This window comes from Heterodontus francisci, chromosome 7 (assembly GCF_036365525.1).
Source record: "Heterodontus francisci isolate sHetFra1 chromosome 7, sHetFra1.hap1, whole genome shotgun sequence".
Taxonomy (NCBI): Eukaryota; Metazoa; Chordata; class Chondrichthyes; order Heterodontiformes; family Heterodontidae; genus Heterodontus; species Heterodontus francisci.
The window spans coordinates 71,563,649-71,590,394 of NC_090377.1; the positions used below are offsets into that span (position 1 = coordinate 71,563,649).

Below are 26,746 nucleotides of genomic sequence, written 5' to 3' on the forward strand. Positions count from 1 at the left end.
ATCAGCACAGAAGAAATCTAGACCCCACAGCATGAGACCCAAAACAATCTCAGTGGCAGCACAATTGGGGTACAGCTGCAATGATGTAATTGCAATGGAGGGCATTAATTTCAAATCTGTGTTGGTTTATCAATTTTCCAAGCCATTTTCCCCAGTAGTATCATTATCACACCATTTCAATAAAATAATTAAGAAAATTATGCAAGTACACCAGGAGGAATAAGGAAGGGAGTTTGATGTTAAAGGTAAAAATTTCCTTAATTTTCTTTCATTAGGGAATGTTGATGGTAAGTTTCCCATTCTCACTAGTACTGCATTGTTTTACATTTTTAAAATATTTACATTAGTAAATCTAGATCTACCACAAATCTGATGGAATATATTCAGAATCTTTTTTTAAAGTCAGACCATTGCCAATGTACCAAAACACTCTGCCATCGGGTGATAGTATAGGTTTGGGACTGATTTCTCAGTTTGTGCGAGGCATTTGAAGTGTTTTTAAGAGAAATGGATAAATATTTGGAAAATAAAACTCAAGGTTTGGGGAAGTGCAGGATATTAGGATTAAGTGGATAGCTCTTTGACAGAGCCAGCACATGTGAGATTGGCTGAATTCTTCCTTTGCTGTGAAATCTGAGGATATTTTCTATCTTTACTCCCGGGAATCAGTTGTGTGTGCTTAAAAGAATGGAAAGTAACCTGTGTTAAAATCAGCAAATGTCATTTTAAAAATCAGCAAAACCAAAATCTCACTTCAAGAAAAGAAAGCAGGCTTTTTAATGCTGATTGAGGGTACGTGGCAGAATGAGATGACACTGTTCTAAAGAGAATTGGAGGGATAGGTTTGTCTGTCTCACCTGGGCAGTGCACAGAGAGGAAAATTGGATAGAAATGATCACGTGATGATCCTACCTGATCTGCCTTCCAAAATGGAATAATTTATACCCAAGCAGTACAGACAAAAATCTACTCCATCCAATGTTGGATAGAGTAATGAGGTCTATGAATAAATGAAATGTCATGAATGAAATGTATTAGATCAGTCTCGATGAAATGCTTATTGTATTACGTAGTATAGTGACTGGTAGGATGTGTTTTTGACATTGATACAGGTGCTACATTGAGACAAATTACAGCAACGTAGGAACAGGATTAAGCCATTTAGCCCCTCAAGCCTTTCTGCTGCTATTCAATGAGATCTTGACTTCACATAACCTGCCTTTGCCCCATCCCTTAACACGTTTGATTGACAAAATCTATCAATCTCAGATTAAAATTAATAATTGACCTAACATCAGCTGCTATTTTGCAGGAGGGAGTTCCAAACTTCTACCGCCCTTTTTGCGTAGAAGTATTTCCCAACTCCATTCCTGAGAGGGCAGGCTCTTTTAGGCTATGTACCCGAGTCCTAGACTAGTGGAAATAGATTTTCTCTACTGTACCCTTAATATCTTGAAAACTTAAATCAAATCACCTCTTAATCTTCTAGATTCCAGGGAATATAACCCTAATTTGTGTCATCTCTCCTCGTAATTTAACCTTTGGAGTCTAGGTGGTATTCTGGTAAATCTATGCTACATTTCCTCCAAGGCCAATATATCCTTCCTAAGATGCGGTGCCCAGAATTGAACACAATACTGTAGGTATGGTCTAACCAAGGCTTTGGGTAGCTGTAGCATGACTTCTACTCCCTGGTATTCTAGTCCTCCAGATATAAAGGCCAGCATTCCATTAGCCTTTTTGATTATTATTATAGAGGTATTTATATTATTGGTGCTATTTAACGCTGTTGTTCTGCCAGTTCATATTGCTGTGACCACACCCAGAAGGGTAAAATATCATATATACACCACTGTAGCAGTGTTTTCTAGGCTGTAAGTGTTAAATCTGTTTCTGTTATGACAGGTTTAGTATGGCTACATTATCCAAGTTTGCTGTATGTCTGACTGATCAGCATATGTACCATAGTCCACTAATGGGAGAAATCACAGATATTGTTAGCAGGAAACTGGAATCTATACAGGATGTAAGGTAATGTTTTTACTGGGCAAGTAGTACCATTGTTGGCTTTATGGCCATGTCACTAATTTTGCATTGGTTTCAGGTTTGCTTACCAAACAGTAGGAACTGCACTTCAAAATAATTCATCAGATGTGAAGTGCTCTGGATTGATTCTGAAAAACATAAGATGCTATATAAATGGAACTTTTCTTTTGAGGTGCAAAGGAAATAAGCTGTAGAATTTTGGGGGTTGGTGTATTCATTGATGCATTTTAATAAAGCATTTTTTAAAAAGTACATTTTCTGAAGTTGATCAATAGGATTAATTAATGTTGACAATTATAGATCAGTTGGTGGTCTTTTGTCCTAGTAAGTTGTCAGCCTTGATTTTTTTTTAATTCCAAGTAAACATATTTTTCAGATGTTTATGAACATGATCTTTTGAAATGATAAATGGACCATGACTAAACCGCAACAGTTTGATTTCAGTAGAATTTTTTTAAAATAGTGATTGTACAGTACTAAAGTCATATTCATATTTATCTGTACCAACCCAACTGGTTTTTACTCAATCTGACCTTTTTTGTGAAATTAAAAATACTGTGGTATAGAGAAAATATGTTTAACTTCTGTTGAAATATGGAACATATTGTGTGCAAAGCAATGAATGATTCTGAAAGCATTAATTCTGTCATTGCTAATTATGTCTGTCTGTTGAATAGGATACTTTCATCATTAATGTTAAGCATTTCTGGTATGATCTCCACACGCCTTCGGAATCGTTTGATAGAAAAGGCAGAATTTCTATTGGATACCAGGGATCCCCTTCAGTTTAACAATTCACGCCGAATAGTACAATTTCTACGCAATATCAAGTTCAGTTATCGTCCTTTGTTGGAAAAATGCAACAAGATTTTTCTGCAGAACATAAAAAACCTAGATGCTGATAATATAAGTATAATCCTTGGGGTGTACCAGTCTCTACATTTTAACAATTGTGACTTTCGGCTAGCTGCTAAATGGAGACTTACTGAACTTGTGAATGCTCACACTGATCGTGCCAGTTTTGCCAGGCTGTTTGCAGCATTGGGACCTTTATCTGGACCAGTAGTTAGGGAAAGGTATGTTACTAAATAATTTCTGACCACTTTCTTTCATTACTCATTGTATCAGAAAAATGTAAAGTTGTGCTTCATGTTTTAGATTTCTATTATTGCATGGTTTGAAAGCCATGCAATTCTTTAAAATCCTATGAATGTCATTGTTTTGAGATTTTAATGATCTTTGTCCATTTAACAGAGAACGAATTAAATCCCAGTAAAAAACAATTAGATGTCATTAATAATAGAACTTTTAGCATTAATACTATCATCACAAAAAATGTTTCTAAAACCACCTCATTTAAACTGATTGAATTTGCAGTTTACAGTATTTGCAATCAGAAATATCAAACTATATATGTTCATGATTTATATTTTATTAAGTTTTTACTTGCAAGTTATTTTGTTACTTATGCAACAAACTTTTTCCTTCTTCCTCCTCACTGCCCCCGTAATAAAGGTTGGAATCTGTTACCTTGTTAATGGTTGAAGAGTTTAGCCCTTCACAAACATTAGCAGTGATAGAGACCATGGAGGAGATGGAATGCAGGAATCCGCACCTAATTCAAAGGTAAGTGTATAGAGCCATAGTCATTTACAGCACAGAAGGAGGCCGTTGAGGCCATACTGGCTCTCCGCGGAGCTACCTAGTCAGTCCCACGCCCCCGCTCAATCCTTGTAGCCCTGAAAGTCTATTTCCACATATCCTATTGCTCACAAGAAACCATACAGTAATAATTGTTAGAATTATTATACTCTGTGCTATGCCTTCATAAATTTTTTTCTTAATCTTTGACCAGAAAATGCTTGATTTAATCTCTTTCCTTACTCAGAGTTGCATCAAGTTTATACAAGCATTTGAATCTATACAAGCCAGTAGATATCGCACGAATAACACAGGCATTGTTGTCACTTCGCTGTCAAAATCCAGAGTTGTATGCAGAACTGAGGCGAATGTTAGTAAGGTAAAATGAATAGTGGAAAAACTGATTATCGCAATATTTTTGTGATAGGTATTTATCATGTTGCACTTTAACATACCTTGGATAATCAGACGAGTGATAGTAACTTTGAATTCTTGCTTCTGTACAGCCTTTTTATCAAATCTTTCAGAACACATGCAAAGCTGATTTTCTGTAAACTTTCTGAATTTACTGTAATACAGAACTTAAGTTTATTAAAATACAGAACACAATGCTTTTTCTGAAGACAATTGAGATACTTCTAGAATTTTCAGTTATTCAATATTTTGACCTTTATTATTATGCATTAATCAACATGATATTGAATAGTTTATGCTGTATTTTACTGAAAACAATATGGTGCTCTGGGCACTGAGATTTTATACACTTTGCAGCAGCAAGTATTCAATATATTTCAAATGCTCAGTGGAAATCCATATAACAGTCAGAAACAAAATTGGGTATTTTCAAAAATTGCCTAACAAAAAAAAGGAAGTTGTTTGCTTGTGATATATTTAGTCCAAAGTGCTATTTCAAGCTAACCCATGTTTTCAGCACCATGGCATATACTTACAAACTGGTAAATAAAGCACGTTCTTGTCAGGAAGAATTTCTTCAAGTAAAGAGTGACAAATGGGTGGAGTAGGGTAGTGAAAACATTCACTAGGTAGTTAAAGGATAACCTAGGTGAGCTGAATGGCCTCCCTCATTTTTACTTTGAGGTCATAATGTTTATTTAAAAATAGAAGCCATACTTCAAACCCAGGGCATACTGTTATCATGTACCCCACTTAACGTGTAAGATTGCCGCTGGCACAAATACTTGCATTTATATAGCACCTAAAACATCCCAAGGCACTTCACATTGTGTTATCAAATATAATTTGACACTGTGCCACAGAAGTAGATTAGGATTGAAGAAGTTGTTTTTCAAGAGAATGTTGAAGATGGATAGAGGGGTTTAGGAAGGGAATTCTAGAGCTTGGGGCCGAGGCAGCTGAAGGCACGCCACCAATGGTAAAGCAGTGAAATTCAGGGATGTGCAAGAGGCCAGAATTGGAGGAGCGCAGAGATTTCTGGAGAGTTGTAAGGCTGAAGGAGGTTAGAGATAGGATGGGATGAGGTCTTGGAGGGGTTTGAAAACCAAGATGAGCGTTTTAAAATTGAGGCATTGCCGGAGCCAAAGGAGGTCAGTGAGCACCGGAGTACTTGATGAACAGGACTTGGTGTGAATTAGGATTTAGGATGCTGAGATTTGGATGAGCTCAAGTTTACAGAGAGTGCAGGATGGGAGGCTGGCAAGCAAAGTATTGGAATAGTTGAGTCTAGAGGCAACCAAAGGCATGGATGAGGGTTTCAGCAGCAGATGAGCTGAGGGAGGGTGATGGGCTATGTTATGGGAGTAGGGAGTATTAGTGATGGAGAGGATATGGGGCTGAAGCTCAGCTTGGGGTCAAATAGGATCCAAGGTTGCGAAAGGTCTGGTTCAGCTTCAATCTATCGCTGAGGTGGTTTGGGTGGGGGGGCTGGTGGGAGTTGGTGGGTAAGGAATGCAATTTAAGTTGGCAGTGTTTTTGTAGTATAAACCTGGGATGTATTAGAAGCAGTGACTAGCATGTGAACTGATTATTTCCAGTTGTTGCACCTATGATGGCACTGTTGCCTGTTCTCTACAGTAAATGCTTGCATTTGTTCTACTGCCCCCGTGTAAGTTTTTTTGGGATCAACAGTTATTTTAATCTGATTGTGACAATCACACCCTGCGACCTCCCAGAATTGGTGTTCTAGGAACACACACATCTGCAGGCCTGAGGAATGCATAGGACAGGGGAGAGCTGCAAGTGATCCCTGGCCTATACTCTGAAATATCACTGTACTAATAAGCATCCATTTTTTAAAAATGGTGTTGTGCAGAGAATAGAATATGGTCTTCAATTTAGGCAATGTTACATTTATGATAACTCCCAGATTTAATATAGAATAGCTTGCAGAAAAACAAAGTATCTGTATTTAAAAAGGGCATCCTATCTGACCCAAACCCAGGTCCATTAGTTTAATATTGATATTGACTAAAGTAATTAAACCTATTCAAATGTCCAACACAATAGCGATAACTTAATAAGCGGTTAGCATGGATTTAAAAGTAGATGATTCTGATTTTTTTTATTTTATTTAGAAATACAGCACTGAAACAGGCCCTTCGGCCCACCGTGCTAACCAACAATCACCCATTTATACTAATCCTACATTAGCCCCGTATTCCCCACCATTCTCCTACCACCTACCTACACTAGGGGCAATTTACAATGGCCAATTTACCTATCAACCTGCAAGTCTTTGGCTGTGGGAGGAAACTGGAGCACCCGGCGGAAACCCACACGGTCACAGGGAGAACTTGCAAACAGGCAGTACCCAGAACTGAACCCGGGTCGCTGGAGCAGTGAGGCTGCGGTGCTAACCACTGCGCCACTGTGCCGCTTCAGCTTGCTTGAGCATATTATAGATAGTATTACTCACTAATGTAGTTTATTTGGTCTTCAGAAAGCCTTTTGACAAAGCCACAGGAATCTAGCTTTGAGCATGGAACTAGACAAGAAACTAATTTAAATAAAAAGAAGCTGGGATATAAGAAAGCTGGCGCGGGAGTGTTAACTGGAGTTGGTGTTTTTAACCTTGAGTGTTCTTGGGCTAAATAAGTGACTAAAAGTAATTAAGTTGTCCAAATTAGGTAGCAACAGTAAAATAGGGAAACCAATAGACACAGGATACAGCAAAACAACATTTACAAAAAAAAAAGATCCTAGAAGGCTATGCTGATAGGGTTAAAATAAATACTTGCATTTATAAAGTGCCTTTCATGACCCCAAGACTTTGCAAAGTGCTTTGCAACTTTTGAAGTGTAGTCACTGTTGTAGTGTAGGAAATGTGGCAGCAAATTTGCACAAAGCAAGCTCCTACAAACAGCAATGTGATAACCAGATAATCTGTTTTTGTGATATAGATTGAGGATAAATATTGGCCAGGCCACCAGGGAGAACTTCCCTGCTCTTCCTCATCTTGGATCTTTTACGTCCACTGTTAGATGAAGTAGGGTGGGTGGAGCATAACTACTGGCAGAGACCAGTTGGTACAAGTAGCCTGTCTAATTACTGTGTAATTGAAGATGAATCGTGATGGACACTGTGGTTATTTTACGAGATAATGTGTTGGCCTTATTGAGCTGCAGTGGAAATTTAGGTGCAAGGCAATGCATCTAATATTTTCTTAACTTTAAATTGTAACGCTGAAGTGAATTATTGATTGTCACACAGGGAGTACTGTAATTATAGGTTCATGATCACTACATGTGAATCATATAAGCTGTTGCATAGACAGCAAAGCCTATATACTAGTGCTCCTGAACTGCTTTCATTCTCCATATAAATACATTATTGAGTTCTCAGTAAATATTTGATAACTATTTTATTTTTAATTGGATAATATTGCAATTCAGATTTGCATATTTAATTATAAGTGTGGTGTAAATCTCATTCCTATCAGATATGAGTGGAAAGTTTATCAGTGCATTTGGTATTTCTAAATATTCATAATTTTGTCATTTTTCTCCTTTCCTCCCCTACCTGCCACTCCTCACTCCACTTTTCTCCACTTCCACCCCACTTCAGTTATCTTCATCTCAGTGTTATCCCCTATGAGGTGTCCATGTTAACTCGGGTTCTCTCCCTGCTTCCCTCTACACGAATTGACCATCTGATCCCTGCACGTGTCGGTGCTGTCTTGCCCCAGTGTAATTTAAGTGATTTGAATGCGTTGGCCATTGCCATCAGCAAGTGGGTACGGAATGGCTCCTCGTACCAATCTGGCACAGCAGCAGTGTATATGAAGCTACTACAGAAGCTAAATAAATGTGGTTTGGAGAGACTGCAGAAGGCAGACCGCATGGACCTGCTGATAGAAGAGCTAAAATTCGTCTCTGGAGAATGGTTTGAAGAAGTCCTTGCTGAAGAAACTATGGCAACCTTTGAACGATTGATTGATCAGATGACTGGGTCCAATGTTCCAGAATTTGCACTATTTCTAACCAAAACAAACTGCCTGCATACTGTTTTGCTGGATCAAATAGCATCTGTCACACTTGAACATATCAACAAGGTATGTAAAAGTTAGTACATTATATGCGGGGGGGGGGGGGGGGTCTTTTTTTCCTCCCCTTTTGACCACCTTTAATTAAACCTGTAAACTACAATGCTATCATAGCAGGTGAAATTTTTAACTTTTGTATGGGATGAAAACAGGCAATCTGCTATATAACCTGCCTGATCATTTTATTTCCATTGACTTAAATTGAAAGGAGAATCAGGCAGGATATATTTAATGGCTGGCCATTCCACCACCATCTGTTTTATGCCCCTGTTGAAGTTGAAAGTTCTTATGGTCTCTCACACTGCTATGACTTCTGTCCTTTTTGTTGTTCCTCGTGCTCAAAGTTTTAAACTTGGTGTCTTTATTTGCTGATCCTGACTCAGCTGTAGCCACGTTTCAGTATTATTGTTTCACAATTTTCTATTTTATTCAGTAATCCTAATTCATAATTTAATTTCACATAATGTATGCATTAATATACATTTTGATTTGAATTTTTTATCATACTTTCCCTTTTTTGCATTGCAGGTTCATAGTTTTGATTTTTTCTTTGCTATTTATTCGGTTTCAGTTGCAATATGCTAATGTCTAAATACATGCAATTTACTTCCCCTGCCAAACTGCTGACTACTCTTTTATTTATTCCATTTTTCTTGCCATATTAAATTCCTCCCCAACCCAATAGGGCTAATTAGCCTTTCCATGAATATACTGGTCCCTGCTTTGTTCTGACTTAAACTGACCTGTCAGTACAGCTCACTTCTGCTCCAGAATTGACACTAAGGCTTTAGGAGTCTGATGCCTTCCCTTCTACATCTCTTAGCCATATATTTACCTCCCTAATCTGGCTGTTGTTGTACTGGCTAATGTTTAGTGCTGGTGGCAATCATGAGGCTGCCAGCTTTGAGATTTTTCTACTTAATGTACTTCCTAACTGATGGAACTTTTTTTTTGTTTTTAGACCTACAACCTATTTTTCCCTATGTTGGTTCCAGTGTGAACCATGATTTCCAGCTGCAAAGACTTCTGTGTGTACTTTATTAAGGCTCTAACTGTGACCTTTTGATGCAACAAACCATTTGGTACTCAAGTTTGTGGTTACAAAAATGGCAATTTATTCTTCTCCATCAATTCTTCAACTACCACTGTGTTTTGCACTCCATTTTTGATCACTCTTTCCACCCAACCACTTCCCGCTCTCCCCGCACCTACTCTTTCCATTTGTGCCATGGCCCTTTCCTGAATCACTGTCTTAAATACTAAAGCAGTGACCTCAGGACCCCTTCACTAATTCCTGCTTTTTTTCCCATCTTGATAGATAGTTGCCTGCTTCAAATCCTTATCTTCTATCTCCCTTTCTGCCTGGGAGGTGGCCCATCTCTTGGAACCCCTTCCTCAATATAGATGGCTAAGTGTTTCCTGCTGTTCCTTGAGCCAAGTAACTTTCAGCTTGAGTGAATGCAAAGGTATTTGTATGAAACACTCAAATCATCCAGAAACTCATGTCCAACAAGGTTCACACACCTCAAATTACAACTATCCTCGCATTGTCTATTTTTTTTAAACTTTAATGTTATACAAAATGTTTTTAAAAATGTATATTCAGTGAGTTGCTATGATCTGGAATTCACTGCTTGAAAGGTAGATTCAGTAACTTTCAAAGGAGGATTGGATATATAATTAAAGGAAATATTTGCAATTTCTCAGGCACAATGGGCCAAATGGCCACCTCCTGTGCTGTATGATTCTATGAAATATTTTATGTGTACACAGAAAGTACAGTTCATATACTAAGTGCAGTTATACATACCAGCTACTATACTACGCACAAGTGCTAATTACAGTAAAAGAAAGCCACTTACCAGTACTAAACCTGTAGCTTTGTGCCAAATGACCTTTCAGTGCTAAATCCTGAATTGGGCCGAAACGTTACCAGAAGTAAAAAAACAGGCAACTTTTTTTTATTGGGTGCAAGATGGAATAATCCAATAAGGCTTGTTGAGATATTAGTGAAGAAAAGAATGGGTAACTTATCTGCCTTCACCTCTACGCAGGATGAATTGATATGCAAATTATACAAATAAATCATTGAGCGCTTGGCAGAACTCAGCATTCACCCACTCTCAACTCCAGAAGAGGGAAGTTAGTTTTTTTTCTTGACACTGAGGGTTATTAGAATAAGAAATAATTTACCACAAGTTGCTATTGAAGCAGAGGCTATGTAACAACATTTAAGATGATCAGATAATTATTTGAAACAAAAATGTAAAAAGATATGAAGAATGAGTATGGAGATAAGACTAGAATAATGTTGACAAGCCAGGACAGAGGTAGCTCATCTGCAACCACTCTGTGACGTCTATCATCCAACTACGTCTAGAGCGACCCCTCGATTTGCTGTCCTACACTTTGCCCTCTAGAAGTGATCTCTGTAGCTTTACGGCTCTGATTAAATGGCTGAAATACTGCTATTTTCTTTTCTGGATGTTCCGTTTTAGAGTTCTTTATGCTCTTGCAATTTCAAGCACTTCTTCATTTGTCTTATGGTCTGTATAAAGAATTTTAAGCATAAGGCTTAGCATCCACATTTCAAAGGCATCTGTTTACCGATCTTTACTTATTTTCCAAGTTTCTGAGGCATAAAGGAAAGTGGTTAGAATGTAGCATCTTAAGTATTTTTTCTTCTTAGCTTTCTTGTTGTTAACACATCCTTCATCTTCACAAAAGTACTACTGGCTATCTCTATCCTTCTTCTGACTTCGGCATTGCATCTACCATCTTCTGTTATCATTTGTCCCAAAAAGACACACTGGTGTCTACTTGTTCCAGTGTGACACCATCCACTTCAATCTTCACTCAGGTTTCTTCCAATGTATTCCTTCTAACTGACCATTGTTTTTGTATTTTTGGTGTTCATACTCAATCCATTTTCTAAACTTCTACATTTTACTTGGTCTATGATATTTTGTAGGGCCTCATGATTCTGCAAGTAGCGCTGTCATCAGCATACCCCATAGGTTTATGTTCTTACCGCCAATCTTTACACCTGGAAGTACATCTAATTCTCTGAATATTTGTTCTGTCTACAGATTGAATAATTTTCGCGGGTATACACAGCCTTGTCGTACTCTTCACTTGAAGCATATCTGATTGTCCATTTTCTCGCCTGATGCTCACGATTTGGTCCCACTATAGGCTCTGGATAAATCTCACATCTTTACTGTCAGTCACATTTCAGCAACATGTCTATTTGGTGATAAACACAATCGTACACTTTTTCACAACCTATAAAGCATATGTAAATGTTCTTGTTTACTTCTAGATATTTATTGAAGATTGTTCTTACGAACATATGAATTAGGAGCAGGAGTAGGCCCCTCGGCCCCTCAAGCCTGCTCCGCCATTCAATAAGTTCATGGCTGAACTGATTACTCCACATTTCCACCTACCCCCGATAACCTTCTACCCCCTTGTTTATCAAGAATCTATCTGCCTCTGCCTTAAAAATATTCAAAGACTCTGCTTCCACCATCTTTTGAGGAAGAGAATTCCAAAGACTCACAACCCTCTGAGAAAAATTTCTCCTCATCTCTGTCTTGAATGGGAGACCCCTTATTTTTAAACAGTGACCCCTGGTTCTCGATTCTCCCACAAGGGGAAACACCCTTTCCACATTCACCCTGTCAAGACCCCTCAGGATCTTATGTTTCATTCAAGTCGCCTTTTACTCTTCTAAATTTCAACGGATACAAGCCTAGCCTGTCCAATCTTTCCTTGTAAGACAGGCCACCCATTCCATGTATTAGTCTAGTAAACCTTCTATGTACTGCCTCCAACTCCTGCATTTACATCCTTCCTTAAATAAGGAGACCTGTACTGTACACAGCACTCCAGATGTGGTCTCACCAATGCCCTGTATAGCTGAAGCATAACCTCCCTACTTTTGTATTTAATTCCCCTCACAATAAACGATAACATTCTATTAGCTTTCCTAATTATGTGCTGTACCTGTATACTAACCTTTTGCAATTCATGCACTAGGACACCTAGATCCCCTGCATCTCAGAGCTCTGCAATCTCTCACCATTTAGATAATATGCTTTTTTATTCTTCCTGCCAAAGTGAACAATTTCACACTTTCCCCCATTATACTCCATTTGCCAGGTCTTTGCCCACTCACTTAACCTATTTATATCCCTTTGTAGCCCCTTTATGTCCTCTTCACAAGTTACTTTCCCACCTATCTTTGTGTCATCAGCAAATTTAGTTACCGTACCTTCGGTCCCTTCAGCTAAGTCATTTATATAAATTGTAAAAAGTTGAGGCCCCAGCACAGGTCCCTGTGGCACACCACTTGTTTCATCTTGCCAACCATAAAATGACCTTTTTATGCCTACTCTCTGTTTCCTAACCAATCTTCTATCCATGCCAATATGTTACCCCCTACACCATTAGCTTTTATTTTCTGCAATAACCTTTGATGTCGCACCTTATCAAATGCCTTCTGGAAATCTAAGTACAATACATCCACTGGTTCCCCTTTATCCACAGCACATGTAACTCCCTCAAAGAACTCCAATAAATTGGTTAAACATGATTTCCTTTTCACAAAATCATGTTGACTGTGCCTGGTTATCTTGAATTTTTCTAAATGCCCTGCTGTACTGTTTTTAATAGCTTCTAACATTTTCCCTAAGACAAATGTTAAGCTAACTGGCCTGTAGTTTCCTGCTTTCTGTCTCCCTCTTTTTTTGAATAAAGGGGTTACATTTGCTATTTTTCAATCTTAACGGAACCTTCCCTGAATCTAGGGAATTTTGGAAAATTAAAACTAATGCATCAACTATCTAACTAGCCATTTTTAACACCCTAGAATGAAGTCCATTAGGACCTGGGGACTTGTCAGCCCACAGCTCCAACAATTTGTTCAGTACCACTTCCCTGGTGTTTGCAATTTTCTTGATTTTCTCCTTCCCTTCCATTTCCTGACTTACAGCTAATACTGGGATGTTACTTGTATCCTCAATAGTGAAGACCGATGCAAAATATGTATTCAGTTCATCTGCCATCTCCTTATTATCCATTATTAATTCCCCAGACTCACTTTCTGTAGGACCAATGCTCACTTTGTTAACTCTTACTATCTGTCTTTATATTTCTAGCTAGCTTTCTCTCATACTCTTAATTTTACCTTCCTTACCAATCTTTTAGTCATTCTTTGCTGTTTTTTATATTATTTCCAATCTTCTGACCTGCCTCCCATCTTTACGCAATTATAGGCTTTTTCTTTAAATTTGATATTATCTTTAACTGTTTTAGTTAACCACAGATGGCAGGTCCCACCCTTGGAATTTTTCTTTCTCGTTGAAATGTATCTATTCTGTGTATTCTTAAATGTCTGCCACTGCATCTCTATTGACCAATCCCTTAACCTGATTTGCCAGTTCACTTTAGCTAGCTCTGCTTTCATGGTCTTAGGTTAAATATTCCCTCTCTTGTTCCTACTCCAGTTCTAAATCCAGACTGTTTCAGCAAATTCAGCTTCAATTTCTGTTATGATTTTTAAGATCACTTTAATGCGATGGCTTATTTAAGCTTATAGTTCTGAACTAATTGTACTCTATTGCTTTAGGTTTCTTAGGTATCTGAACAAATAATGAATGTCTCAAATCACTTGAATGTATCCTTTGCTATATATTTGATCACAAATTTCTGTTATCACTTCTAATTCTGTTTCTTGAAGGACTTTTAGATGTTTTGTTACTTCATCTATGCGTGGTATTTCAAAGCATTCTTTACCTCTATCATAATGTTTGGTCCTTCCTTTTGCCTCTAAAGCCAGGATTTTATGAGGTGGGGGGGTGGGGGGTGGTGGCGGGGCTGAAGGCCCTTCACCAAGCGATCTTCCCGGGGGCAGGATAGGCCGAAGATGGCCTTCTCGCCCTCAGGCCAATTGAGGCCCTTAAATGGCCTATCAAGGGCCTGGTCCTGCTCCTGCTGGGATCTTGCCAGCAGTGGGGAATGCCTCCGCCATGCGGGGAGGACGCCTTGCAGCATGAGGTGCCCTCCCTGCAGGCTTGGGATGTTGGGGGCCCTCCTTTGTGGGCAATTTGTGGTCCACAGACGACCCCCCCTGGGAGCAACTTTACCCTCCCGGAACCCCCCCACTCCCACGCTGGGGCCTTCCGGACTGCCCCCAGTGACTGCACCTCACCTCCTTCTTGTCAGGGGTTCCAGCACTGGGCCTGGGTCCAAGGCCTCTAGTACCAGCAGTGGCCACTGCTCCTGCTGGCACTGCCAATACTGCTGAGCTGCCAGCCTCTGACTGGCTGGCAGCTCTTGGAGGTGGGATCCCCGTCTTTAGAGGGACAGGGATCTGGGCTCGTGAATCTTTAATTGAGAAACACCGGAGAATTGCTCTGGGGAGCCACAAAAATGTAGAGGCGGTGTTCCCACCCATTTCAGCCCAGTGCCAGGAACCCTTCTTCCTACATAAAATCCAGCCCTATATCTTGAGGACTTGGATCATCATACAATTCACATTTATATTTTGTGTCCATTTTTTTGCTACTGCATCCCTTTCAAACAATATTTTACCATCTTTGTCTTTTATGCACCCACTATCTGTTGTTTTCCCTTGCTTTCTATATGTCAAAGATTTCACCTTCTGGTGCATAACACTCATTTTGTGATTTTTTTCCACTTCGAATACTTCATCACACATCTCATTCTACCATTTCTCTTTAGCCTGCCTACATGCATGCTTTTTTTTTCAATTTTATCTTACTCAAGTGTGTTTCTCATCTTTCCCCTTTCTACCATCATTGCTAATATCTCCTCTATCATCCACTCCTTGTCTTTTTTCTTTTCTGTTTTGGTAATATTTCCTCTGCAACATGTTGTATACTCTTTTATGTTTTTCCATTTGTTTTCTGTTTCTTGTTCTGAGACCTCTGTTCTGTTTCCTCAAACCTGACACATTCATACTTTTTTTTACTTTTTACTTTAAGTGTGAATGCCCCTCTGATGTTCTCATCCTTCAGTTCTGATGAAGGGTCACTGACCTGAACCGTTAACTGTGCTTCTCTCTCCACAGATGCTGCCAGGCCTGCTGAGTATTTCCAGCATTTCTTGTTTTTATTTCAGATTTCCAGCACCTGCAGTATTTTGCTTTGATTCTCACCCTTCAACATGTGCAAGGTCTAAGTGGTCACTTAGTGGACTGAGGAAGACGAGCCAAAATGGCCTACTGTTGTGCTGTAGTTTCTCTGATTCTGTTCTCTAATTCTGAACTTTAATGAATGCAGTGCAGTGCTCCTGAGTTTGTACTAATTCTGCATAAATTGTTTGAATACTGCCGCGCTTGACCAAATAGTTTCTAGCTTTGTATATGAAGAATGGCTACTGGAGGTCACCTGTAACTTGAAACTTCTTTTCAGGAACTTACACACTCAAGACAAAATCAGAGAGTGAAATGGATATAATTTACTATAAAGTCTTGGATTTTGATTTCAGCTATAGAAACACAGAAAATAGGAGCTGGTGTAGGCCATTTGGCCCTTTGAGCCTGCTCCACCATTCATTATGATCATGGCTGATCATCCAACTCAGTAGCCTGTTCCCGCTTTTGCCCCACACCCTTTGATCCCTTTCGACCCAAGAGCTATATCTAATTCCTTCTCGAAAGCATACAATGTTTTGGCCTCAACTGCTTTCTGTGGTAGCATATTCCACAGGCTCATCACTCTCTGGGTGAAGAAATTTCTCCTCTTCTCAGTCCTGAAAGGCTTACCCCATATCCTTAGACTATGACCCCTGGTTCTGGACTCTCCCACCATCGGGAACATCCTTCCTGCATCTACCCTGTCAAGTCCTGTTAGAATTTTATAGGTTTCTATGAGATGCCCCCTCACTCTTCTGAACTCCACCGAATATAATCCTAACCGACTCAATCTCTCCTCATACATCAGTCCCACCATCCCAGGAATCAGTCTGGTAAACCTTCGCTGCTCTCCCTCTATAGCAAGAACATCCTTCCTCAGAAAAGGAGACCAAAACTGCACACAATATTCCAGGTGTGGCCTCACCAAGGCCCTGTATAATTGCAGCAAGACATCCCTGCTTCTGAACTCGAATCCTCTCGCTATGAAGGTCAACATACCATTTGCCTTTTTTACCGCCTGTTGCACCTGCATGCTTACCTTCAGTGACTGGTATACGAGAACACCCAGGTCTTGCTGCATATTCCACTCTCTCAATTTATAGCCGTTCAGATAATAATCTGCCTTCCTATTTTTGCTACCAAAGTGGATAACCTCACATTTATCCACATTATACTGCATCTGCCATGCATTAGCTCACTCACTCAACTTGTCCTAATCACCCTGAAGCCTCTCTGCATCCTCCTCACAACTCACCCTCCCACCCAGTTTTGTGTCATCTGCAAATTTGGAGATATTACATTTAGTTCCCTCATCTAAATCATGAATGTATATTGTGAATAGCTGCGGTCCTAGCACCAATCCCTGCGGTACCCCACTAGTTACTGCCTGCCATCCCTACTCTTTGTTTCCTGTCCGCCAACCAATTTTCTATCCATGGCAATACACTACCTCCAATCCCATGCGCTTTAATTTTACACGCTAATCTCTTATGTGGGACTTTGTCGAAAGCCTTGTGAAAGTCCAAATAAACCATATCCACTGGCTCCCCCTCATCAACTCTACTAGTTACATCCTCGAAGAATTCTAGTAGATTTGTCAAGCATGATTTCCCTTTCGTAAGTCCATGCTGACTCTGTCCGATTCTACCACTGTTCTCTAAGTGCTCTGCTATAAAATCTTTGATAATGGACTCTAGAATTTTCCCCACTACTGACGTCAGGCTGACTGGTCTATAATTCCCTGCTTTCTCTCTATCTCCCTTTTTAATTAGTGGGGTTACATTTAGCTACCCTCCAATCTGTAGGAACTGTTCCAGAGTCTATAGAATCTTGGAAGATGACCACCAATGCATCCACTATTTCTAGGGCCACTTCCTTAAGTACTCTGGGATGCATACCATCAGGCCCTGGGGATTTATCGGCCTTCAATCCCATCAATTTCCCCAACACCATTTCTCTACTAATACTGATTTCTTTCAGTTCCTCTCTCTCACTAAACCCCGTGTTCCCCAACATTTCTGGTATGATATTTGTGTCATCCTTTGTGAAAACAGAACCAAAGTATGCATTTAGTTGGTCAGCCATTTCTTTATTCCCCATAATAAATTCCCCTGTTTCTGACTGTAAGGGACCTACATTTGTCTTCACCAATCTTTTTCTCTTCACATACCTAAAGAAACTTTTACAGTCAGTTTTTATGTTCCCCGCAAGCTTGCTCTCGTACTCTATTTTCCCCTTCTTAATCAATCCCTTGGTCCTCCTTTGCTGAATTCTAAACTGCTCCCAATCCTCAGGTCTGTTGTTTTTCCTGGCAAATTTATATGCCTCTTCCTTGGATCTAATGTTTATGTTAGAGATTTCTTAGAATATGGAATGCTATAGCACATCTTTGTATTGATTCATTTAAAAGGGGATTGGATTATTCTTTGGGAAAAAATGAAATATGGAGCAAGGGGAGGGAAATGGGAAAACAAGTTAGCAATATTTATGGATAATTTGATCTTGCTGAAATGTTGTAGAAGCTATCAGCCTTCAATCAGAATTCCTTAACCTAAGGATTTTTCATTTGAATAATTGCTCTTGCTGAGCAATTTATGGAACTTATAACTAAAATATATTCAAGAACAATCTGAAAGTGACTTTATTTTTTAATAATTCAGATCCATTATTCAGCCATATATGCTACTCTGCTTCCGTTCACTATCCTGAATTATGATCCTCCACAAGCTGAAGAGTTCTTTGAATCCTGCGTACAGCATATCAGGCCTCATTTGAGTGAGTATTGTACAACACATCATAAGAATGCAATGTATAAATCTTTGCAGTCAGTATATAATATCCACAGATACTTATTTTTTAAGTCAGTGTTGCTTGATTTCTCATTCAATTATTCTCAATTCGTAAATGATTTTAATGCATTACGAAATTATATAATTGTGTAAACTTTAAAATTAACTATAGTAAACGTGAAAATTGATCACGACAATAGTAATTGTTTGGCTTAGTATTGGATTTTTAAACTACAGTATTTAATTGAAGGTCAAACCTCTGTTATAGCTTTTTTCTTTCTCAGTCCATTGTTTTAAACAGCGCTTGGGGAATTGTAGGGGTAGTGGCAGTTTGAGCACTCTGCCATGTTGCAAATTGATAGCAAGTTTCTAAGCCCCTGGCCAATTTCTCTGAAAACTGTTAGCTTAATCCACTTGGCTGTGTATTGCGTTTGATGGTGGACCTAACTTTGGACTGAACTAGGAAGGTTAGAATAAAGATTTATGAGAACAATGAATCAGGAAATGACGATAAATTTCAGAATTGCTATCCGTTTTGAAACATAAGGTCAGTGATTTTTTTTTTGTATTGGATCTGTAGATCGATTTGTCTTAAATGTGGAGGTACAAGCTATAGAATGTTTCTTATTTTCAATCAAATTGCCCAATTTGCATGATTAACTTCTGGCTATCTGTTCTAAGATAACAACTGAACAATATTTTCATGTGCAGCATTACATGAATAACTAAAGTAGGGATAGAGATTGGATTTCTCTCCCTTTTTTGAGTTTCTGCTTAATTACACTGCTGTGGGGTGTGTAGAACAAATGCCAGCCACATTTTTTAAGGGAGGGAGAATTTTGTAGAGTTGTTCTTGAATAGTGTGCCTCTAAGCAGTATTGGTAGAAGCTTAGAAACCCACCCTACTTGCAGGAAGATCAGAGAAGCTGAGATTAAATAACTGGATTTTTGATCACCTTTAAACAAAAACGCCATGCAAGAATTTTCAATTTCTATCTGCCTTACTACTACTACATGACAACAATGACTACATTTCAAAAGTACTTCATTGGCTATAAAGTACTTTGGGATGCCATGAGCTATTGAAAGGCAGTACATAAATGCAAGTCTTTCCTTTTTTTTCCCCAAAACAAATATAACCTGTCAAACGAGAAACTAAAGTGAGGATGCATCCGAGTTACTGATACTTTAGGAAACAAGGACTGAATGTTAATAATTACAATATAAATTGCACAGCAAATAATTTTAACTAGATCTATGACAAATATATTTGAAAGCTATATGCTTACCCCTCATTTTTGAGCACTTCCCACCTGAATAACTTTGACGTTTGCAGGCAAAGACGTCTGTAGAGAGATGAAGGATATCTTCCAGGAATTAATTGGGTCTAATAATATTTCTTGTATAATTAACTTTTAAATTAAAATAATGAATTTGTTTTTGATCCAAGCTCCTAGTAATATTGTAACTATATCCCAATTGCATAACGGTGTTTATTGTGTTTATGTTACTTTGACTATACAGATGAGTGCTGTAATCCAAAAATACCAATAATGTTAAAGATTTTGGACATTAGTCTTGTTAAAACTGCAGATTTTTAGTGATTGGAAGGCAAAGTCATTTTTTAATAAAGTATTCATCTCTTTATTATACTGATTTAGATTCTTCAATGCTGTAGCGTAGGCAAAGAAAATCCACTATAACAATGACTACATTTAGTAGGTACTTTATTGGATGTAAAGCATTGGGGATGCCCAGAGAACTTGAAGTGCTATATAAATGCAAGTCTTTTTTTCTTTACATAGATTTATGTGACCCTCATCTTCTGGTGCTATTTGGTTACTCATTAGCTCTTGCAGGCTACTTTCCTGAAGATATAATTAAGACTATTTTTAGTGTGGATTTCCTAGCGAAGTTGGACTCACAACTGGATAGTAAGTTTCTTTTGTTATTTAAGTATTGGTACTTGTAGATTATTAAAAGTGTTCATCTGTGATATCTCTCCAACTGTTTTGAGATCCCATGCATCACTAGGTCTGGCCTTCTCCCCACCCCTACCACAGAAACAAAACATAGCTGCCTTTAATCAATTAGTATGATTAGTATTTTCCAGATGAGATTTAAAGTATTAATCACTAATGTGGGATTTCCTACATTTGGATGCCACCCCAGAAAATTTTGGCACACGTGTGGTGGCATGGGCCTAAGATTGGATCTGTTATAATTGGGTGAATTTTTAATATTTTGAACTTTCATAAATATTTTGAGGAACCAAAGGAATAACTTTTGGGCATAAATTATCACTGCAAAAAGTAGCATTGACTTACAATAAAGCAAACTAAATTCCTACTTTCAGGAATGAAACCTGTTATCCTTAAACAGTCTGACCTTGTGACTCTAGTCCCACACCAACGTAGCTGACTCTTAACTTCCCTTTGAAGTGGCTTAGCAAGCCACGAAGTTATATCTGAATGCTTACCAGCATATTCTCAAGGCAACAAGGGATGAGCAATAAATGCTGACCTCACCAGCCATACTTATGTCCTGGGAATGGGTATAAAAAAAATGTCAGACATAACATAATACAGTTCAAGTTATCTTATTTTACCCAGCAGCCAAAATCTCTTGATTATCATATTGTTTTCAAGTCAGTTGGATTGCTTATTTTATAAGCATTCAGCACAGGGGTGCACTTAGCTTTGACTCGCAAATCCATATCCTCTGCAGCCGTTTGCTTGTGTTTAAATCATATGAGTAATGCCTTAAAGGTGATTTAGGATTCGTGTAGCCCATGATGTATCATTGGATCAACTGGTAAAGCCTGTTAACAACTGATGCATACAGAAAATGAAGGTCTCCATCTGTACTGTTGTACTATTACAATGGAGATTAGGCAACAGTTTGCCTTGATGCCCTTGGGTAAAGGAGGGAAAAATTCCCCATATCTGATAGTTATCCATTAACTGGATCTGAGTCGGCATGTAGCCATCAGGTGAGGATAGGATCAGACTCAACTGCGATGCATCATATAGTCAAATAGCTTGCCAGAACTCACTGTCTTTGCTTCCCTGTGATGCATGTTCCTTTGGATAAAATGCCAGAGGGCGCGCACAGTTTATGAAACTGTACTCTAGCACTTGTGATGCAGAACAGGGCAAATCCAAAACAATGGTTGCCAGATTTTGGTGTCTGTTACCTGTTTAATCAACACAACCATTAAGCTACAAAACTGCCCATTTAAATTCTCCTCTTGTGGTACTCCTGCCTTTAGAAGAAGGGGGAAATTGGTGGGGAAAATGCTGTAGTCTATAATAGTAACTTGGTTTCTAATATTAGTACTGCCTGATGCTCTCAACATGCGGATCCGCTTACGTTTAATGGAGTTGAACAGAGCTGTCTGTTTAGAGTGCCCAGAATTCCAGACCCCTTGGTTTCATGACCGTTATTGCCAGCAGTTGCTACATAAAGGTCAGTGATTGCTACTGTAAATAAAACTATATTTTTAAAGCTTTCTCGCTCAATTTTTTCCTATTCCTCTTTTAATGCTTGTTCACCTCAGTCTATGCTGTCATGGGAAGGAAAGCTAATAATTTTCCTCCAGTCTTTTGATTAGATTGTGTCTGTCTGCATGAACTGCGAGAGAACTAATAACCAGTAGTTGGGCCCAACATATGAAATTTTGCCTCTGGGAAATATCCTTACTCGCACTTGTGCTGCAGAACAGGGCAAATCCAAAACAATGGTTGCCAGATTTTGGTGTCTGTTCCCTGTTTAATCATTACAACCATTAAGTTACAAGACTGCAGACTTAAATTCCCCTCTTGTGGTACCCTTGCAGTTCATGCTATAAACAGCCCCAAAATTTGCTACAATGGCAATGTTAATGACAAATGCCATAAATTTAACTATTGTGCTATCTGATTCTCCAGTGGCGAATTCAAGCCACAATTTGCTGGGAAAGTTGTTGGAATCTGCCATAGCGAACATCATGGCAATGCAGCCAATGTCTGAAGCACCACCAAGGTGCTAGGGACCAGACATCGAACTGAAGGTCAGATTAAATTAAGAGGGACACATTTAGGAGCAATGGTTCCAATCTGATAACTTGGGTATGGGTCAAGGCATATATGAACAGAATGTCCAGGTTTGTTTTAATAATAGTGTTTGTACTTAACAATTTAAATATTTACACTATATTAGGGTTTAGGAAGGTACCCATGTGCACAGGGTTGTCGTCTTAAACTGTGATCCCTTTCCATATTTCATTACCGGTTGGAACCTATACTTAGCATACAAATTCAATATATATGATTTAAAATATTGGAGCAAGATTGGCTGTCAAAAGTTTAAGATTTTAGTGAAGTTCTCACAAGTCAGTAAAAATGTTACCCTGGGCAACAGTTGGATTGAATATTCCACTGTGGTTTTTTAAAGTCTTCCAGCGCCATTCTGTAGTGGTCTAAGTAGCTGCGGCGATCACACTGGTGTTGATTCAGCAAACTTGATCTCACCATTGCTCCACTGCTGGTTAAAAAATCACACTATTTCTATGGTGTTGGAAAAGGTTACTATTAATTGCCCAGTATAGACAGTTGCCTGCCATAACTATGGGTGGTGTAAGTGGTGGGGATTGTACCATCCTTTTATTATTTTTGATCTTGTATTTTCAATAAGTATGTTGAAGCCACATTTGATGTGTTGAATTTGTAAATTTGTGATGTGCATTCAAATATACTTATTTCTGGGTGCAACACTGTTATTTTGTAATATAAATTTTTTCTTTAATAGGCAACGTGTCTGTCAGTGCGATCCAGCAGCAGATTCAAGCAATATTGGGGCAATTATTGGGAGGAAGTAACTATGCCAAAGCCTCAGTATTCACCCCATATTATTATTTCATAGGTATGTTATTTTTCTTTTAGCAGCCTGTTTTAGTTATCATTGTATTTTGATTTTTGGAGGAAAGGCAATTTAGATTTCTTGTTGGATTGATTTCTGTTCTTAGCAATTCCAATGATCTAATCCATCCTCACGTAGTTTCTGGATTCTGTGGGTTCTTGAATTTAGGTGTAAGAGTTCATTTGGTTACATTTTATTTTTTGAAAGACCTTTAAGTCTGCGTTGGTGTTTTGTTTTAGTAACTATGGAATTGATCAATATTTGAAATAAATTTTATATGTTACAAATGGAACCCAAAATTACTTATTTGGGCAAATGAATTGTAGCTCCATTAATAAATATTATTGGGTTCTTGTTCTACAAATACCAATATAACATTTTGTTTCCACAAAGTGCAAAAAACTGTTACAGTTGAATATACTTGCATTTTTAACAACTTTTGATTTGTGGTGACAACTGTTCGATGTGTTCCTCCATGTCTTCTGAGTTTCCATGCACAATCTGCTAGTTCTGGGTGTCACTGGAGCAAATTAGATTAAATAGTTTGGGATTTTGACTTCTAAGGAATTGCGAATAACCCTAGCTTAGTTGATGTGTGCATGACCTTTTATGTAGATGTGATGAAAGACTAGGGAGGTGATTGTTCTTTTGCTGAAAAAACATTAGGTGACCCCCATTATTAAGCAGTGGTTAGTAACTGAAGTGGCTGAGTGTATTTTGCATTGCTGTCTAGGGTCCCTTTTAAAGAAAAGTATAGCACATTCTATTTGTGAATTGGCCATCTCTTGGGCCAGAATGCAGAGAGTTCCTTTTGAGGCCAAATTTAAGGCCCGAAACAGCATTCATACTTTTATTAAGAATTGCTGTCTTAATTTGACAGTTTACAATGACTGGTATTCTGATACTGCTAAGCTCCAAATTGGCCTGAACTTGTGTAGGGATTGAACAATAAGGAAGACTGTTTAATTATCTACAGTCTGTCTCATTCTTTGAAATAAGTTCAACCCCCATGTACAAAAATGCCTCCTAGCTAGTTCTTAGGTGGTTTACCCCTGTGTAGGGAATGTTGGAACATAGGAACAGGAATAAGCCATTCAGCCTCTTGAGTCTGTTCCACCATTCAATTAGATCTTGGCTGATATGTACCTCGACTCCATTTACTCACCTTAGAATTTCATTGGGTAAAAACGGAATCTATCACTCAGTCTTAAATTTCAATTGACTCAGTATCCACAGCCTTTTGGAGAATGTGTTCCAGATTTCCACTGCTCTTTGTGTGGGTGGGGGGAGAAATAATCTCACTCCTAAATGGCCTAGCTCTAATTTCTGATTTATTTTCCCACAAGAGGAAATAGTTTCTTGAAATGAAAATCCCTTTTATCATTTTAAACAATTAAATTAGATAATCTCTCAATCTTCTAAATTTAAGGGAATACAAGCCTAGTTTATATAGCCTTTTCCAGCTGTTAATGTAATCTAATCCTTGAAACCATGGTATAATTTTTCTTTTAGAGATACAGCACTGAAACAGGCCCTTCGGCCCACCGAGTCTGTGCCAACCATTAACCACCCATTTATACTAATCCTACACTAATCCCATATTCCTACTACATCCTCACCTGTCCCTATATTCCCCTACCACCTACCTATACTAGGGGCAATTTATAATGGCCAATTTACCTATCAACCTGCAAGTCTTTTGGCTTGTGGGAGGAAACCGGAGCACCCGGAGGAAACCCACGCAGACACAGGGAGAACTTGCAAACTCCACACAGGCAGTACCCAGAATTGAACCCGGGTCGCTGGAGCTGTGAGGCTGCGGTGCTAACCACTGCGCCACTGTATCTTGCAAGGCTAATGTATCTTTCTGAGATTCAGTGCCCAAAACTAAATGCAATACTCCAGATGAGATCTGCCCAAGGCTTTATACAACTGAAGCAGCACTTCCTTGCTTATGAATTCCAAGCCCCTTGATATAACAGCTAACGTTCCATTAGCCTTTTCCAGTAGTTAGTTTTTTCATGTGGATGAGCACTATTGGTCCATGTTTGGCATCCTCTTAAGTTATCAGTCTTAACCTGGTCAAGAAAAAACTGTTGTCAGTGGTGATTTGCCCCTTCAAATAGTTTGCAATTAAATTGACAAATTATTTCTTGCAGACTTTGAATGTGTCCTTAACAAACACCAAAAACCTCTTCCTTATGTGGATCAGAGTACAATGCTACTTTCTAAAAAAGGCAAAATGCCTTGGGGACCAGGCAACGAATTTATTGGAGAGAAACAGCTCCTGCCAGGAGCACAAAGGTTTGTGCACAGCCAGTTTTAGTGTGTTTTCTCAAATATCTTTCAATACTTTTCAAAATATCTGCAAAAAAAGTCATCCTAATGAGATATAATCTGCACTTTTAGGTGTAGTTTATAACAAGTTTGTAACTGATTAATAAAACTTTTTTTGAATATAATTCACTTTCTGTGCACTTTCATCCAACCAACCAAACTACTACTTGCTACTTTAGCCGGAATTGTATAACTTTGAGGATGGTAATTTTTCCACAGTTGCTAATCTATCTGATATAATGTTAGTTCTTCAGAAATGGAAATGCTTGTGTTTTTTTTTATCTTTGCTTTAAAATAGAGTTCTCTGTTGCCACAATGACCTAGCTAAGAATTGCCAAAGCCAACCCAATAAGAATATTTAAGGTTATGATTTGAACTTTTAAATTTGCAGTGTCAGAAACATTAAACTTTTTCTATCAACTTTTTTCTATCGATTTTTCCTCGAGCTGTTCAAACTTGATGGAATACACCATACATTTCGATCTGATTCAACATTTTTGATAAATCCAAGTACTGGACATTTTTTCTGCCCCTTTATTAAACTGGGTAGTTAACTCATTGCATAATGTGTTATGACCAACCGCACAAGTCAAAGCCCCCAATCAAAATATACGATTTTGATTGTGGTGGGAGAAATGCACTATTGATTCAATCCTGTCGCTCCACAGATCACCTAACATATCATTTTAAACTTTCCAAATTAAAGAAACTCCCAGCCAAATTGTACCATCTATTAACCCCCAAATGAGGCTAACCAAACCAGGTGTCTTTAAATCAACAAATTAACTCTTTAATTAGAAAAACAAAATTCTTAAACACTAAGATATAACCAACATTTAAAATAGAAAAAAAATAGTGTCCTTGCAGATTTATGCTCTTGCCAAATGTGGAACAGTCCAAGGTTGCTTGAAGTCCTCACAGCCGTCCGTGGGGGGAGAAAAGGTTCTTCAACAGTACAACAGTCCCGTAGTCTAATTCAGCAGCCTTCCTTCTCCAGTGATGATCTTCAACAATTGCAGTTCAGTAGTTAAAGGAATTGGTTATTTTCTTTTTAAGAAATTAATCTGACTTGTCATCAGAATTCTGAGAGTATAATAAATAGGGTTTAAATAAACCAAGGGCGAGCTCTCATTTCCTTCAGTACATGCTAGTCTAGCTGTCTGTCTGTTTCTCTGTTAACTGTCTCTCCAAAGCCAGTTTTTCAATTAATTTCAAATGTCAATCGGCAACAATGTATCTCTTGATACCTCAGTCTGAGTGGCTGTGTCCCAGGCAACCAGAATGCACTCTTTGAATCACAGTCTCTGAATGGCTGTATCCCAGGGCAACGAGAATGCATTCATTGACTCAGTC

At 38.5% G+C, this 26,746-nt stretch overlaps 1 protein-coding gene across 7 annotated transcripts in view; it reads left to right on the forward strand.

Moving 5' to 3' along the window:
• The window catches only part of fastkd1 (FAST kinase domains 1), a 71,000-nt gene that overhangs the window by 35,507 nt on the left and 8,747 nt on the right, over nt 1-26,746 (forward strand). For 6 of the 7 annotated variants that reach the window (XM_068035394.1, XM_068035395.1, XM_068035393.1 and 3 more), the window contains 10 exons: nt 1,906-2,031; nt 2,724-3,122; nt 3,562-3,672; nt 3,935-4,066; nt 7,729-8,215; nt 18,029-18,143; nt 19,963-20,091; nt 21,494-21,625; nt 22,946-23,059; nt 25,216-25,360. In XM_068035394.1, the coding sequence (XP_067891495.1) occupies nt 1,906-2,031; nt 2,724-3,122; nt 3,562-3,672; nt 3,935-4,066; nt 7,729-8,215; nt 18,029-18,143; nt 19,963-20,091; nt 21,494-21,625; nt 22,946-23,059; nt 25,216-25,360 (1,890 nt within the window). The remainder of the gene's footprint in view (nt 1-1,905; nt 2,032-2,723; nt 3,123-3,561; nt 3,673-3,934; nt 4,067-7,728; nt 8,216-18,028; nt 18,144-19,962; nt 20,092-21,493; nt 21,626-22,945; nt 23,060-25,215; nt 25,361-26,746) is intronic. The other variant, XM_068035396.1, reaches the window with a different exon arrangement.